Source organism: Lemur catta, chromosome 21 (genome assembly GCF_020740605.2).
Source record: "Lemur catta isolate mLemCat1 chromosome 21, mLemCat1.pri, whole genome shotgun sequence".
NCBI lineage: Eukaryota > Metazoa > Chordata > Mammalia > Primates > Lemuridae > Lemur > Lemur catta.
This window is the reverse complement of record NC_059148.1, coordinates 10,313,069-10,330,311: the sequence shown is the minus strand read 5'-3', so window position 1 is coordinate 10,330,311 and position 17,243 is coordinate 10,313,069. Positions and strand designations below refer to the sequence as shown.

The 17,243-nt window shown below is 48.1% G+C and overlaps 1 protein-coding gene and 3 gene segments (V, D, J or C); all 4 read right to left on the bottom strand.

Moving 5' to 3' along the window:
• Nucleotides 1–17,243, bottom strand: part of LOC123625663 (immunoglobulin lambda-1 light chain-like) — a 995,149-nt gene that overhangs the window by 503,305 nt on the left and 474,601 nt on the right. The gene's annotated exons all lie outside the window — the stretch shown is intronic.
• Nucleotides 1–17,243, bottom strand: part of LOC123625660 — a 636,038-nt gene that overhangs the window by 456,705 nt on the left and 162,090 nt on the right.
• The window catches only part of LOC123625661, a 628,644-nt gene that overhangs the window by 462,407 nt on the left and 148,994 nt on the right, over nucleotides 1–17,243 (bottom strand).
• LOC123625665 lies at nucleotides 1,900–3,033 on the bottom strand. The segment is given in 2 exon segments: nucleotides 1,900–2,750; nucleotides 2,869–3,033. Coding segments are annotated over 2 exon segments (621 nt in total).

The following is a 17,243-nucleotide window of genomic DNA, read 5'->3' as shown; positions in this document are numbered from 1 at the left end:
AAGAGACACTTTGGACTTGAGTCTGTTTCCTCATGTTCTGAGATTTTCCTTGCATTAATATTTAGAGACATGAGATAGCATCCATCACAGGAAGAAGTAATTTGCCAATTTTTATTATCAACTATTCCTCCCAAATGTCATAACTTCTTCAGACATTTTTAAATTATGCTTAACAAGCAAATTGGGATATTCTTGATTTTCTTTCCATCACCAATGTGCTCTTAAAAGGTCACCCGTGCAATGTTCAGGGCCATGCATTTGGGACTGAGTGTGAGGACAGGGGGCAGGGAAGGATCCGTGCATGGATGCAGAAGTGACCTTCCTCAGATTGTCACCCACAGATGCATGAATCTGCCCACAGGTAACAGGGACTGAATTGCTTAAACTGCAAGCTCCAGGTTACTGTAATCGGAGACCATATTTGATATTTGCAACCAGGAAGAGTTGCGGTAGTGACTTCTGAGGTTCTCTGCATCTACTGTCTGGTCATTACCCGTGAAAACATTTTCTCATCTTACCAGAACCCAAGAATGAGTAGAAACACAGCTGCATATTCAATAGAAAAAAACAGGGAGGGAGCAGGAGTATATCACAGGTGGAGAGAAAGCCCAGCCCCTTCCCTAATAGCAGGAGGGTAGGGGTGGTGCTGAGGCTATTTCAAGAGCGTAAACACTCCTCTTACGCTGCACTGCACAGATTAGCAGCTGCAGGTATAGCGAATGCAGAGTCTAGAAATTTATTTGGGAAAGATTCTCTATGCTGTGCCTGAGCTTTGGTCTACTGTACATAAAAAGAGCAAGAAATTTGTTCAAAGTTAAAATGCTCTGATAAAGAGAAATAGATACTCAGTTTCATAAAATTATGGCATTTGCAAGACATGGGGCTCAACTAGCCTGAGGTAAATAAAACAAACAAATAAACAAAAAATCAGAGTTATCAAGAAGACAATGCGGAAAGGAGAAGTTTGAAGACGGGCCAAGTTCAAATTTCTTTCACGAAAACTCAGCTTAGGGTTTACCTCTGAGTTGCTTGACAGCCCAAGTGATGGAGCTGCCAAGATGGCTCAGGTCCCTGGGCAGTGTCCTCTGTCCTGTTCTTGCTGTCAACCCCCTTCTCCCTTCTGCTCCCAGAAAGGCTGGGGGCAGCCCCAGAGCCCCATGGACCCTTCCCTCTGACTCAGGGATGCTGCCACCCCGGGAGCTCTCCCTTTTCCCTGAGCTCACCTACATCTGCCAAAGAGGTCAGGGACAGGGGCTGGTCCCCTCAGACCAGGGCCTTGTCCCCTACTCTTGCCTCTGAATGCAGCCCCCCCGACAGCTTGACTGCAGCTTCCTGAGCAATCTGAGCCCGGACCATGGAAATAGCCGCTCTCAAGTTCTTGAGGCACCAAACTAATGGATCCCAAATATTTCTTCCCTGACATGCTGTTTTAGGAATAATATCCATGCAGCAATAGACAAATGAGGGGCTTTATTTTTAATGTAATCTGTTTAATTGAAGTCTGTGAAATCTAAACTATAGTAATGGCCATGTTTAAAAAGGAGCTCACAAAATTTCAGAAAATTTCAATATTGAACCCAGGACATGTCTCAATATTATTAGAATTGATTGTCTCAGTAGATTAAGCAGGATTCCAGCTAGAAAGTTACTGTCCCCGTGGAAATTAGACGTGCTCGATGCCAATGGGGAAAGGGGCACTCAAGGTGACCTTCTGTGCAGGGCCATTTGGAACCTCCCATCCTACGGGGACACAGTGCACTTGTGGGTGTTTCCAGGACAGGGGTTCAGTGCTGTGAGGGGAGGGGCGATGGTGACAGAGCACAGACTGTGTCACTCAGACTCTCCCTTGAGAAGCGGCCTGAGGTTTTGGCGCAAAGAGGAAGAAGAATAAGAAAAAAGGAACATCTTCCCCTTGTATTTATCCCTCCAAAGTACCTTCAGATCTTGTCATGGGGGTACCTGCTTCAGTACAGACGTGCCGAGGATGAGCCCAGCAGGGAGGGCCACCTGCACTAGAGCCCGGTAGAAACCGGGTTGGGTAAGACGCCGTTTCTGGAGACGTCACTAATGACTCCTCTCCAGGCTGGTCCTCATGGGGTGGGAGACGGGGAGGCGTTTAGGGTGAGGATTTCCCCAAACAGCAGGGGCTACACCCAGCAGGCAGCTCCTTGTCACAGAGTCCCCGCCGTTGCAGAGCTGGAGACAGCTGCACATGTGGGACCACGTCACACAGGGAAGGAGAGCTGTCATTGTCCTAGATGGTCAACCAGAGAGAAGGTTGGACATCAGGGAGGGAGAGGAGGGGCTGACAAGGGAGGGAATCCCCAGGTGTGTGGCCTGCAGCCCCCTCTGCACAGGGAGGGGAAGCGTCTTCAGAGCAGGAGGGGCTGTGAGCTCAGGGCAGGTTTTGGTCTCACTTCCCCAGGAACTTGCACCACTGTGGGGACTGTAACCAGTCCTAGGTGAGCTGCAGTAATAGTCAGCCTCGTCCTCAGTGCGGAGCCCTGAGATGGTCAGGGAGGCCGTGTTGCCAGACTTGGAGCCAGAGAAGCGATCAGGGGTCCCCGAGGCCCGAGTAGTCACAGCATAAATCAGGAGTTTGGGGGCTGTGCCCGGGTGCTGTTGGTACCAGGAGACAGCATCATAACCCCCAACGTCACTGCTGGTTCCAGCACAGGAGATGGTGACCGACTGTCCCAGAGTCCCGGACACGGAGGGAGGCTGGGTGAGGGCAGACTGGGCCCCGGACCCTGAAAAGAGGGAGAAACACACTCTGGTGAGTCCGTGCGGGGCCCCAGGGGAGCCTGAGGAGCAGCAGACCAAGGGTCAGCCCAGAGGTCCCCGAGGCCCCTTCCCCGGAGGTGTCACCTGTGCCCTGAGAGAGGAGGGAGAGGAGGAGCAGAGCCCAGGCCATGGTGGAGACCCCCAGAGCGCTGCCCCTGAGCCCAGCGCTGGGCCTGCTCCAGCCTCTCTTATCCCTGCTCAGAGGAGGGGCCTCCATGCAAATCCGCGTCCTGAGCCCCCTCTCCTGCCCGCCCTGCCCTGGGCCTGCACTCGGGGACTTCTGGGTCCCTGGACAGCAGGGCTCAGCTGAGGGGACTGAAACTCACAGTTTGTATATTCTGGTATCAGGGACTTCCTTTCTTTTACTGATTTGCATGGGACAGATAGACCTGCTGAAGTCCCTCAGCCTAGTGAGCTCCTGGCCTTTCAGTGTCCCTGCTGTGATGTGACAATGTCTCTGTGGCCCTCCCAGGCCTGGGCACGCCCTGCAGTGCCCTCTGCTGGGCACCCTCCTCCTGGGTCTCTCTGTGGGTAGGAAACAGGGCCCCCACCCCGAGGAAACACCTGCTGTGCTGTTGTTCTCAGGTGTCCCCAGCTGCAGCCCTGTCCCCACCCCATCCCCACCCTGTGTGCTGAGGTATCTGTAGCATGGAGTCCCTCAAGCACATCAGTCACCCCCAGGCCACCAACCCACACCCCCCAGGGAGCTTCCAGGGGCACACATGGGAGGGACCCAGTGTAGGGACCAGGAGCCCCAGCCGGGGCCACCATCCTTAGCTTCAGTCTGCTGGTCTGCATTCTGCCCTTTCCAGCCATGAGCAGGTGATTTGTCCTTTCTGGGCCTCTGGGCTTCGGCCTTAGAAATGAGGCCCACCAAATCCACTGCGGGGAGGGGATCTTTAGAGAGATGGGTGTGAGGAGGAAAGTGAGACCTTCTAAAGTGGGTCATTTCTATCCTAATAAGAGTCGCTTATTTTTATGACAGACTTTATACGTAAAGATTTCATTTATGTTTGATTTGTTTCCTCTGGTTACAGATATGTGCTTTTTCTGTTTTCATCCACCTCTACACATCCACAAGCCACCCTAAATCTGACTTTTCACCAAGGAGCTCATAGGAAACACGAAGCATTCTGAAAACATTTCTCCCTGTTTTCTTTCCTCAACACACTTTAAAAACTGTTCTTTATCTTTCCATTTTGTCCATGCCTATGGCTCAGAGAAATTTAATTTCCAAGTTAAAAATAGTATTATTGGCCGGGCGCAGTGGCTCATGCCTGTAATCCTAGCACTCTGGGAGGCTGAGGTGGGAGGATCGCTCGAGGTCAGGAGTTTGAGACCAGCCTGAGCACGAGTGAGACCCCGTCTCTACTAAAAATAGCAAGAAATTATTTGGACAACTAAAAATATATATAGAAAAAATTAGCCAGGCATGGTGGCACATGCCTGTAGTCCCAGCTGCTCAGGAGGCTGAGGCAGGAGGATCGCTTGAGCCCGGGAGTTTGAGGTTGCTGTGAGCTAGGTTGATGCCAGGGCACTCTAGCCCGGGCAACAGAGTGAGACTCTGACTCAAAAAAAAAAAAAAAATAGTATTATTTTGGTTCCATTTAGCACGCAGTAAGCATGCACCTCCTTTTCTCTGACTGCACCAGGTCTGAAGCCTGGCATAGCGTGAGCGGAGCATCAGTTTGACTACCTGGGAAAGCAAGCCTGGGAGGCCAACGGAGACACCAGCACCTTGAATAAAATCAAACCACCAGAGCGTTCCCCATTTTCCCCGGCGTCCCGTGGCCTGCTCTCGAGGAGGCCTGAAACCTGGAAGGGGAACCAGCGTGCAGACACAGAGAGTTCCAGAAGAAGCTCCACTGTTCTGGCTTGAAGATGAGAAAGGGAACCCCTAACGCTCAGGGCAAAGTTGTAGTGTCCATGTTTTCATTTTCTTATGTTTTTTCTTCTCTCCATTCTACATGATCCAGCCTCCAGAAAATTCTTCATGGTGACAGCAGTGACAGTGGAGACCGTGGGCCTTTCCTTTCTCATCTTAGGAGCTGGTTTCCAAGAGACTGACACTTCATCCCATTGCCTTTGTTCCTTTCTGTCTTCCTGGTACTTGGTGAGGACTCAGACCCCGTCGCGGTAGTGCGCAGCAGTGCAGGGTAACGAAAGTCCCTGTATTTCACCAGACGACCAAAAGAGCAGCCCTGGGGAACTGCAAATAACGGGAAGGTTGTGGAGAGCAATGAGGGTGAGGAAAGAACCCTATAAATTACTTACGGAGCCCTGGGCTCAACTCTGAGCCGCACTTGCATGGATGTGGTCCTATAGAGAACAGGAAAGATGCTGGGGACAGAATCAAGGAATGGACCTCCCCACCCAGATCCCAGATGGCTACTGCGTAGCTAAAGAGAGATCCAAAGAGCACAGCAAAGTTTTTCTAAATTGATATGACATAGAAACCACAGTCCACAGAAAGCTGCTTGCGGCTTGCAGCCTAAACCCAAGTGTGCTCAAACGAAAACATCAGCAAAGGATTTTTTATGATTAACCTAAAATTAGATATATCCAGGTTAGACTCCAAAGCCACTTGGCATCTGAAGAACCAAGGAAATCTCAAGTGACATAGAAAAGATGACAGCTGCTAACCCCAATATGACAGATGTCATCGTAACAGGAAATACAGTGCAAAGAATTTAAACCAGCTATTTAAAACATGATATAAGGAATAAGGCAAACTTTCTTGAAATAAGTGGAGAGAAAGTTGCAGCAAAGGAACAGAAGATACAACAAACCACAAAGGGGAACTCCCAGAGATGAAAATTACTCTAGGTGGGATTAAGCATTAGAGAATGAAACACAAGTGATTGTCAAGTCAGGGCAATGAAAACTGTCCCATATCAAACACAGAGGGGGAAACATAGAATTTTAATAAATCAAAAAGGATTTCTGGTTTGTGCTCTGGCAAGGAAGGAGCTTAAAAGCTGTCACTTCATTTTCATGACAAGTAAAAAGCTGCATCAACTGAAAACCAGCAACTCCTCATAGATCTGGCAGAGAATTGAGTCACCTTGCGGGTGACCCAGCTTCGCTTTGCAGCTCTGCACTCCATTCTCCACGTGACTATTGTAGAGCTCTTCACAACACAGATGGGCTCATGGGCAGCCCAAAAAACATGTCCTAATGGTTTCGCTCTGAACACAGAATGGAGCCAGACTCTGCCCGTTCCCTGTCCCTCCATGGTCATCTGATCCTGTCCTTCAGCCCCTCCCTCTCTGCTCACACCTGTCCACCCTGAGCTCTCCCAGGCTTTCTTTATGCTCTTCCTGCTCCAGAGGCTGTCTGGGCAGTTTCCTGCCTCAGCCCACGGTTCAAGCTCATCTCTGGGTTTAGACGATCATTTCTTTATCCTCACAGGGCTGGCTCCTTCTCTGTGCTTAGGGGCCAGAAATGTACTCCAAAATCTCTTCTCCAGTGAGCTTCTCTTTATAAGTACCCAGGTCAGCTCTTGAGTACTGTATCCAGAGCAGTGCATTGATTACAATTTACAAGTGGAAATTTGGCTCATGCCTGTAATCTCAGCACTTTGGGAGGCTAAAATGGGAGGATTGCTTGAGGCCAGGAGTTCAATACCAGCCTGGGCAACGTTGTGAGACCTCTCTCTACAAAAAAAAAAAAAAAAAAAAGGAAAGAAAAGAAAAGAAAAAGTAAATTATTTCACTGTTGGTTTGGCCTGCATGCCCTAATGCTTCAAGGATGGAGTCTCTGTGTGTCTTGATTAACTTCATGCCCTGACCGCCCGACACGATGAGAAACAGCCACTGACCAGTCCCAGAGAAAGGAGGGCGGAGCTGAGCTGTTACACCTGCCTACTACCATTCTCCATTCCACAGGTCAGGAGTCCAGCTGCTTTCTCCAGCCCAGTCCCATGATAGGAAAACGGGTATCAGTGGAAGTCAATAAAACCTCCTCCTGTGTTCCTAGCCAAGGCCAAAGTCAGTTCTCTGCTCTGACTGTCTGGGTCCCTTTCTGCTTGGCCCCATCACTTAGAGGAGGGGACTGAGCATGGCCACTGTCCCGGAGAACTGTCCTGGAAAGGAGCCAGCCTTCAGGCATCAGGACTTTCCTGTTGTGGCAGGGTTGGTGTCAATGGCTCAGGAGTCCCAGGACTTTCCTCTCCTTGCTGTGTAGCACCAGGGTGAGGACAGGGTCACATAATGTCTGGGAGAGGTTCAATCCCTCCATCTCCCAGGGACCACAGCCAGAGCTGGGAACTGCTCATGCCACTCAACACCTTCTAGGTCCCCTCAGGTAGGATGGGTCCTCAAGCATCCCTCTGTCCCTTCCTATGCGGTGCTCTGAGGCCATTTATTAGCCCTTCTGAAAAAGCACATACTGGGGCACAACAGATTTTGAACCCCTCACTCCCCACGGCGCCCTTAGGAGTGTCTCAGGGGAAGCAGCCTCAGGATGCCACACAGTCCCTGGCGACCCGTAGTGACTCCCTGCCCCCATCTTGGCCCTGGCTGCCCCTGGAGACCTCAGATGGAGGATCCCAGCCAGGGTGGCAGCTGTGTGGAGCTGGAAGTCCCTGCTCTGCTTCCTCCCCTGCTCCCCTCCCAGCTCAGGCCCAGGCCCCTGGTCCCTCCCAACCCCCTCCAGGTGCCAGATCCTTGGTCCTCGGGCTTCATCCAGGAAGGGATGTGTCTCCTGCCACACCAGGGGCCCTGACCCACCTCGTGCTGCAGGATTAGGAATTTTCATTTAAAATTATTCTGGACACATGTGTCTTCACAATAAGACATGAAACAAAAATAAGAAACACAAAGTTGCCAATAGGGAGGCAAAAGAACCACTGCACAAAATAGAATTTATAACCAATAAAACCAAAGTAAATAGGGCCAGGTGTGGTGGCTCACGCCTGCAATCCTAGCAGGGAGGCTGAGGCAGGAGGATTGCTTGAGCTCAGGAGTTCGAGACCAGCCTGAGCAAAAGTGAGACCCCATCCCTTTTAAAAATATAAAAATTAGCCGGGTGTAGTGGTGCAAGCCTGTAGTCCCAGCTACTTGGGAGGCTGAGGCAAGAGGATCGCTTGAGTCCAGGAGTTTTGAGGTTGCAATGAGCTATGATGACGCCACAGCACTCTACTGGGTCTGACAAAGTGAGACTCTGTCTCAAAAAAAAAAAAAAAAAAAAATTTGGTTTTGTCCCGTGCTGAGAATGGGACTTTCAGTGCTTAAGACCAGGAAAGGGAAAATTTCTCCACCCTGTGGGGTCTTCTGCAAATTAAGCCTAGTTTCACTTAATGAATTCTTACACAGACATTCATGTGTGAGTACTTAGTGATTCATTACAACTGGATTCCAGGTAGAAATTGCATTGGTTCACTATGGAAATCTGATACCACTGGGAATTCCTGAGAAACTGGAGACAGACCCCCCAGATACCCCTTCCCTTGTTAAACTGGGGAGCCATTTTGGAAAGAGCCCTTACTGCTGGACAGATTATACACCTACAGAGCTGTTTCCAAGAAAGGGGTTGAGTGATCTGAAAGCAGGGGGTTCTGCACTGCACTGTCATTCAAACTCTGCCTGCTTCGGCCTCTTTGAAGATGAGGGACACTAACATGAAAAAGAACACCTTCCTCTTTGTCCATATTCCCTCTGCAACATCTTCAGGTATTTTCTAAATTACTATTGCGTCAGCAACAGACATGCAGAGGAATAACCCAACAAGTAGGGCCGTCTTAACTCGAGGGACCTGCACCAAACAGGCATCCCCTGGTCATTCTGCTGTTGCCATTGAAGAGACCAAGAAAAAAGCTGTTATTGTCTCCCAAAAATTCATCAAAGAATGTGTTTCCATTTGGACTTCCTGGCAAGAGGGGTGAAGAGTCCAGAAAGAACAAAAATCTCAAGTTTATGTTGTGTAAAGCCCACTCTGCATAGAGTTGGGAAGTAATCATAAGAGCAAGGAGGAAGTCTAAGCACAGGGCAGGTTTTCATCTCACTTCCCTGTGAACTTGGGCTACCATGGTAAGTGTCATGGGCTGCATATAAACAGCAGGTATTATCTGCTTCATCCTCAGACTGGAGCCTGGAGAGAGCCAGAGGGGTCATGTTGCCGGACTTGGAGCCAGAGAAATAATCTGAAATCCTGAGGGCAGAGACCTGGCGTCATGCATTAGGTGTTTGGGGACAGTTTGTCGGCATTGCTGGTACCAGGACACAAGGTTATAGTCCAAAATGTTGCTGTTGCTTTCAAAGGAGGAAGCGGCAGAACAGCAGCTCCGGGGTACTTATATACTTGGAAATTAAAGAACATCTAAATAATGCACAGTTAAATGATGACATCCCAAGGGAAATCAGGAAATGTTTGAACTGAATAGAAATGAAAATACATCATATTAAAAGATGTGGGATCCAGCCAAAGCATTGATAAGAGGGAGATTTATAGTGTTAAAGCGTCTATCTCCATAAAACAGAAAATGAGCAAAAATTAAACACAAAGCAAGTGGAAGAAAATAAATAATAAAAATAAGAGCATAAGTCAATGATATTGAAAACAGAAAACCAAGTAAAAAGTCTGTAAAACCAAAAGCCGATTTAATGAAAATATCAGTACAATTATTAAAATCTCTAGCCAGATGGACAAAGGAAAAAAGAGAAGAGACACAAACTACCATATGAGAAATGAAAGAGGGGACATCATCACAAACTCTACAGACATTAAAATGATCAGTGTACCCCTCTTATTTTTCTTTCTCTCATTGACGATTCTAAACCTCTATCTCAGCATCTTTCTAATTAATTCAGGTTGACTCTTGCTTTTCCAAAACAAATATTTTGCTATTTTGGTCTCCAAAAAATAAAAATAGATCAATCATAGAAAAAACTTTAAAATATACATAAAAGTTGGGTAGAAATATCACCTAAATTCTCACTAACCTTATGATAACCAGTGTTTCACTTCAGTAACCATCCCCCCAGATATCTTGCCATACTTAAATATGATGTTTACAAATATGAATTATATTCTTCCACAAGGATAGGTACATAGTAAGTTTTGCTCACTATTATATTTCCAGTCATAACAGATCACTTGGTATATAGTTGACATTTGGATAATAGTACTTGAAACAATGAATGATGCATACATTGAATAAAGTTAAATAAATATTTGTAATTTTACAAGAATAGGATCATATTATACTGTCAAGTTTATGAATTGCATTTTGCACTCAGAGTTTACAGACATCATCATCTTGTTACTTGTATTTTGTCTGTCACCTCCAAAAAATCTCCATGAGCCCAAACAAAGCACTTTATCTTTTTCCCTCAAAGCTGTTGGTCTCCCATCTGTCCCCATCTCAATACAAGTACCAGCCATGCTGTTGACCAACTCAAACTTCCAGAAGTCATCAACAACTCTTTCTTTTCTCATGCCCACATCCAATCCAGCAGTCAATCTGCCAACTCTAATGGTGAATCTCCCAATCACTCTCCACTGCCCTATGTGCTGTAAGCCCCACCATATTGTGCCCAGACAACAGCCATGGTACCAAAGTGTTCTGCCTACTTCCATTTTTCTTCCATAAATTTCATTCACTACAAAACCATCATAGTGTCTTTAATACATCAGTCACCTCATGTAAAAATATTGAAAGATCTTCAAATAAATTTGCTTTTCATTTATAAAAATATCCATCCATTTACCCAGATTTCTTTCTTTTGTTTTTTTGAAACAGGGTCTCACTCTGTTGCCCAGGCTGAAGTGCAGTGGCATCATCATAGCTCACTGCAGCTTCAAACTCCTGGGTTCAAGCGATCCTCCTGCCTCAGCCTTCCCAGTAGCTGGGACTACAGGTGCTCACCACCTTGCCCAGTGAATTTTTCTATTTTTTGTAAAAGCAGGATCTTGCCATGTTGCCCAGGCTGGTCTTGAACTCCTTGGCTCAAGCAATCCTCCTTTCTTGGCCTTCCAAAGTTCTGGGATTATAGGTGTGAGGCACTGCTCCCTGCCCATTTACCCAACTTTCAAGTGGTATGTCTCCATGTGATCCATCTGCTGCCTACAACTCCTCACTCACCTCCTTCCTCTCTTCCCCCAACTGACCATTCCCCAACCCCACTGGATTTCATTCTGTTCCTTCAGTTAGCTGGGTTCTCTCTACCTTCAGTGCCTTTGCACTGGCCATTCCTCTAACTGAAATTATATCTCCATGCTTAGTAAATCCTACCGAGGACACACTAATGTACCCACCAACCCATTCAATAAGGCCCATTTGTTGGATGAATCAAGGAGAGAGCTCAGGTGGGGAGGCTAAGCTACTGGCCTGGCCCATAGAGTCTCCAGGCCACCTTGAGTCTTATTAGAAGATCTTAGCACTGAAAGATCTGCCATGAGTCCAGGGCAAAGGACAAGGGGTGACCCTCCTGGTAACAATTGTCACAAGCCAGGTCTCTTGGGAACAGATACTAAGGCAGAGGTGATTGCATAGAGCGTTATTAGGGAGTGTTTTAGGCATCAGCTCCAATCTGCCTGGTGGGCAGATCCCTCCAGAGAGGCCAAACATCACAGTGTCCCTGTCACTGGCCCTTCAGCAAATGGGAGATTTCATGTCCCTCAGTCAACGGGTTGGGAATAAGAAGTCCTACAGAGTGTGAAACACAGAAAGTATTAATATTTCCAATATAATGCACAATACATTTAAAAACTTTAAGCATGTGAGTCCCTGGTCTGTTAGTGGAAAAAGCCTCAGGAATTGGGGAGGAGGAAAGTCAAAGCCCATGTGTCTTTTGCTTTAGGCATGTTCTAAAATCAGCAGATCATCAGAGGAGGAATAACATCAATAAAAGACCTGTGGGTAAATAACTGGGCCAGAGGTCCACCAGACTCGGGGCCAGTGCCCCTCACCCAGGGTCCCCAGGGAGAGGGGAAAGAACTAGCAGGTGCCAGGTGCTTCCTGCAAGAAGTAAACAGTAAACCCTTTTTTCATTTCCTCCTACAGGCAAATCATCCCTGTTCACCCACGGTAAAAGCTGACACATTGCATTGTTGCATGTGGCAAGGGTATCTGAGCTCCCCCACTCCCCATATTGGGGTTTTCATTGCTCCAGGAGCCCAGCTCAGGATCTGCTTTCTCAGACATCCCTGGTCCCCGGATAATGCAGGACTGCAGGACTGTCCTAATTTTAGCACTGAAAAATCTGTGTCTTGAGAAACCCATCAGTCCAGGGCAAACAGAGACAACGGCTCACCCTCCTGGTAACAATTGTCACAAGCCAGGTCTCCTGCAACAGATGCTAAGGTGGAGGTGACTGCATAGTTTTATTAGGGTCTCTCCTCTGTGATCATCTATTACCAGAAGATTTTCACACATTCCAAATGCAACGATCACCATCCTATTTAATTTGTTCTATTAATAGAAAAATTTACCCACACAATCAGTCATGAAACAGATTTAAGCAGCACACTTGTTGCAGATTTAGGAGACAAAAATAATTTGCACAAGACACAACATCACCTTAAAAAGCCAAAGTGAATATACTGGATAATATTCAAAAATAATGTCCTGAATACCCAAAGTTTACCAGTGAAAACCCGCGCATGATTGCCCCGTGGGACTCCGAGCATGTCCACAGGAGACACTTCTCTTCTTTTGCAGGCGACTTTTTTTGCTTGCCTGCTTCTGTCTGGTGACTTTTGCAGCCTTCCAAGATCTGTGCCCCAAGCGCACGGGAATCCGCCCAGCTGCTGCGTGCAGGCCCTTTTTTCTTTTGAGGGTCACTTTCTTTGTACATTTATGCCTGGGCTGCCGGGTTACTTTTGTCAATTCCCGCCCTGCTCACTCGCGGTGCTGGAGTCGGTCCGGAGTGTCGCCCCGGGATGCAACGCAGACCGCGTGGGGCTGTGGGCTGCACCAAGGCCCTCCTCGCTGCCCACTGCGCTCCTGTCCGGGCCACTGCTCTGTCCCCGACTCCCGCTAGCGCAGGAATCCCGAGCCCAAGGCCGTCCTGGGAGCGGAAGCAGACCAAGGGCTTGTTACACCCTGACTTTTTTTCTCAACCACACAGATTTTGTCTGTGACCACTCCCTTTCCACCGGTCTAGGGCGGCGCGGTCTTAGCGCCAGGGACAGGGCAGCTGTGTCTCCAGCCCTACTTGGTGTCACTTTGCAGTGTGGACTCTGCTTGCAGGACACGGCCAGCCGGTCCCAGCTTCTGCAGCTCAAGCCCCATAAATGTGATTTTAAAATTTATTTTTGCTCACTTTTGCATATGTTGAATTTTTATTTATTTATTTGTCTTCTAAGAGCTACTAAGTACTTACTAAAAGTGAATTTTTTTTTTTTTTTTTTGAGACAGAATCTCACTCTGCTGCCCAGGCTAGAGTGCCGTGGCGTCAGCCTAGCTCACAGCAACCTCAAACTCCCGGGCTCAAGCAATCCTCCTGCCTCAGCCTCCCAAGTTGCTGGGACTACAGGCATGTGCCACCATGCCCGGCTAATTTTTTCTGTATATATTTTTAGTTGTCCATATAATTTCTTTCTATTTTTAGTAGAGACGGGGTCTCACTCTTGCTCAGGCTGGTCTCAAACTCCTGAGCTTCAAACGATCCACCCACCTTGGCCTCTCAGAGTGAGTGGTAGGATTACAGGCCTGAGCCACTGCGCCCAGCCTGAAAGTGAAATTTTTTAAATTTTTAGTTAAAAGTATAATGTGGGAATGCCCACTTTGGATTTTGCTGTTGTTTTTGAGACAAGGTCTCGCTCTGTCTGCCAGGCTAGAGTGCCCTGGAGAAATCAATCTCTGTTCACATCTCCTTCTCCTTTTTCTGTCCTCAATCTCCCTCTGCCTCCCTCTTATAAGGACACCTGTGATTATGTTCAGAGCCCACTGGATAATCCAGGCTACTGTCCCCATCTCAAGATACTTAACCAGGCCTGGCATGGTGGCTCACGCCTGTCATCCTAGCACTCTGGGAGATCGAGGCAGGATGATCACTTGAGCTTGGGAGTTCAAGACCAGCTTGAGTGAGACCCCCATCTCTACAAAAAAAAAAAAAGTTAGCCAGGCCTGTAGTCCCAACTACTCGGGAGGCTGAGGCAAAAGGATCACTTGAGCCCAGGAGTTTGAAGTTACAGTGAGCTACAACACTGCCACTGCACTCTAGCCTGGGTGACAACAAGACTCTGTCTCAAAAAAAAAAAAAGATAACTTAATCACATCTGCAAAAGCCCTTTTGCCATGTAAGGTAACATCTACGATTTCCAGGGATTAGGGTCTGGATGCCACTGGGGGCCATGACGCAGGCTGTCACACCAGCCTTCAAGTCTTCCTGAGGCTCCCACAGGAAACACCGAGGGGCTATTCCCAGGATGCTCTGCACAGCAGCACACCAACATCTTCCAGAAACAAAAGGTGTCCACATCTAATTTTTGAAAGCCGCTATAATACAACCTTCTTCTTTTTCTTAAAATAATGTTATGGACTGAATATTTGTGTCCTCCCAAAATTCATATGTTGAACCCTAACCCCCAATGCGATGCTGTTTGGAGGTGGGGCCCTTACAAAGTGACTAGGTCAGCCGGGCGCGGTGGCTCACGCCTGTAATCCCAGCACTCTGGGAGGCCGAGGCGGGTGGATCGTTTGACCTCAGGAGTTCGAAACCAGCCTGAGTAAGAGCGAGACTCCGTCTCTACTAAAAAATAAAAAGAAATTAGCTGGACAAAGTGACTAGGTCATGAGACCAAAACGTTCGAGAGCACTGATCTAGGAAAGATATTTACAAAAAAAGAAAGTAATGGTTTTTCCCAAGCGGTGAGATGTTCGGTTTATTCTTTTCCCTTTGTATGGTTATGCTGTTCTTGAATCTTGCGCATGCCACCCTAACTCACCTGGTATCTGCCACTGGTAACGGTTAGTACGCGGCCACCACCACTCCCTCTCTGCTCATTCTCAGATGATTCTCTTACTCTTAACAGCTAAATCAGTCATAAGCACAAATATTTATTTCTCTTCCATTGTAAAACTCTGTCCCTTTTATTGTTTTCTGTCTTTCTTGTCATAATTTGCCAGAATAACTTTTGAATCATGATGTCAGTGTGCATCATGCTATCCACTGCAAATGGGCAAAAATGTAGAGAAATACAAGACACAGATAACAGTAAAGTGTGTTGTTAGTCGGATGAGTGAAACCAAGCAGAGAACATGGGGCCAGGCAGGGAGTGAGGGGGGCTATGGGGGGGAGGGTTTGCCCAGGGGGGGCCTCTTCACAGTGGAGACCCAGAGACCTGGCTCCATCCCCTGGTTGCAAACCCAGGCCTGCACCCCCAGCTAATGGTATTTGAACTATCATCAGCTCCGCCATTTCATTATTGTGGCTTATGTTTGGAAGATCTGCTTTCCAGAACACCACCAAAATCTATGAATAAAATACCAGAGTGTCTTGAAAAGTAAAGGATGTCCTCTTAACTTCTGAGCAGAATGCACAAGGCTTGTGTCTCAATAACTAGAGTCTCCTCTCCTAGTCCTCATTATGTACACAGTTACTGAGGATGCATCCTATGCTGACCTCGAATGACTCATACTCTTGTATAATCTTTTCTCCTTGAATTCAGAAAGAACTCATAATTTTTTTTTTTTGAGACAGACTCTTGCTCTGTCACCTGGGCTAGAGTGCTGTGGTGTCAGCCTAGCTCACAGCAACCTCAAACTCCTGAGCTCAGGCAATCCTCCTGTGTCATCCTCCCAAGTAGGTGGGACTACAGGCACCCACCACCACACCCAGCTATTTTTTTCTATTTTAGTAGAGATGGGGTCTCGATCTTATTCAGGCTGGTCTCTAACTCCTGACCTCAAGCAAACCTCCTGCCTCGGCCTCCCAGAGTGTTAGGATTACAGGCGTGAGCCACCATGCTGGGCGCCATAATTCTCTTTTAACCAATCAATATGGCAAAGGTGATCAGTGTCTCTCCCTTGATTAGCTCTTTGAGGAGCTCTGGGAGCTAAAGGTACTGACAGCCAGCAGCCCCCCGAAAGCCAGTGCTTCAATTATACAGCAGCAAGGAAGTGGATTCTGCTTGGAAGCAAGAGTCCTCCGCAGTTTAGCCTCCAGATGAGAACACAGCCAAGCCAACACTCTGATTTCAGCTTGGGAAGACCCTGAGCAGAGGACCCAGCTAAGTTGGGCCCAGACTCCTGATCCAGAGAAACCAAGAGACAGTAAATGGGTGTCATTTTAAGGTGCTAGATTTGCGGGAATTGGGTCAGATGCAGGTGGAGACAAGGTAGGAAGGAAAGGAAAGGACGGTAGCAAGGAAAAAGATCTGGATCACTGAGGACAGGAGTACCTGAGCCCACACTGAGGTGCAGAAGGACATCTCCAGGTGAGGTAGCCCCTGAACTGTCTCAATGTGACGAGAAACTGTTCTGCACACCCCAACCTTGCCACTGAAGAGGGAGACCAAGTCTGCAACCAGAAGCCACTGCACAGAGAAATTAGGGAGTTCTTATCTTCATTTTTGCAAAGCCAAGTCCCCTGGGAGCTGGTTTCTCCTTCCCACATCATTATAAAGAGCAATGTGAGCTATATGGGGTCCTGTTCCTACAACCCTGGGATGATGAGCAGAAATGACAGCAGATGCCACCATCTGACTGCCTGACTGGGATGAAGCCCCAAAACACAGGTAGCTCATGGCAGGTTTGGCCTCTGTTCACTGTGGGCTTGGAGCACCGCGGGTAAGTGCTCCAGCTGTCCCAGGATGAACAGTGAATGCAGACCCTTTCTCGGGCTGGAGCCCAGCTCAGGGAGGCCCTGTTGCCAGACTTGGTGCCAGAGAACCAAGCTGGGACTCCTGAGAACTGACATCATAAATCAGAAGTGGGGACAGTTCCTGGGTGTTGTTGGTACCAAGACATATGGTTATAATTCCCAATGTCACTGCTACTTCCAGTACAAGAGAAGGTGACTGTTTGCCCCAAAGTCCCAGACATTAGAGGAGGTTGAGTCAGGGCTGAGCCCAGGCCTCTGGGAGGAGAGAGAAATGCAGAGAAAGATGAGGTCAGAGTATGACCCCAGGTGAACCAGGGTGGAAGATGGAGGAAGGCTCAGCCCAGGTGCCCAGATGACCTCTTTTTTGGGGACACTGACTTGCGCTCTCAGTGAGGAGTGTGAGGGGATTGGAGTCCAGTCCATGGTGGAGATGCCCCAGAGCCGCCTCCTGAGACCCCAGTACTGGGACAGGACACTCAAGGCTCTCTTAGCCCCTCCCATGTCCTGAGATCCAGGAGGGGCCTCCATGCACATCTGCCTCAGGAGCTCTGACAATTCTCAGCTGCTCTTTTGCTCCAAGCCCTTAAGTCATGGCACCCGAGGGAGTGTGCAGATGCCCTGGCCCAGGCTGGAAGGGTGTGGGGGGCATAAATCCTTTTCCCACATTTTTTTGAGGCTGGATTAGAGGGA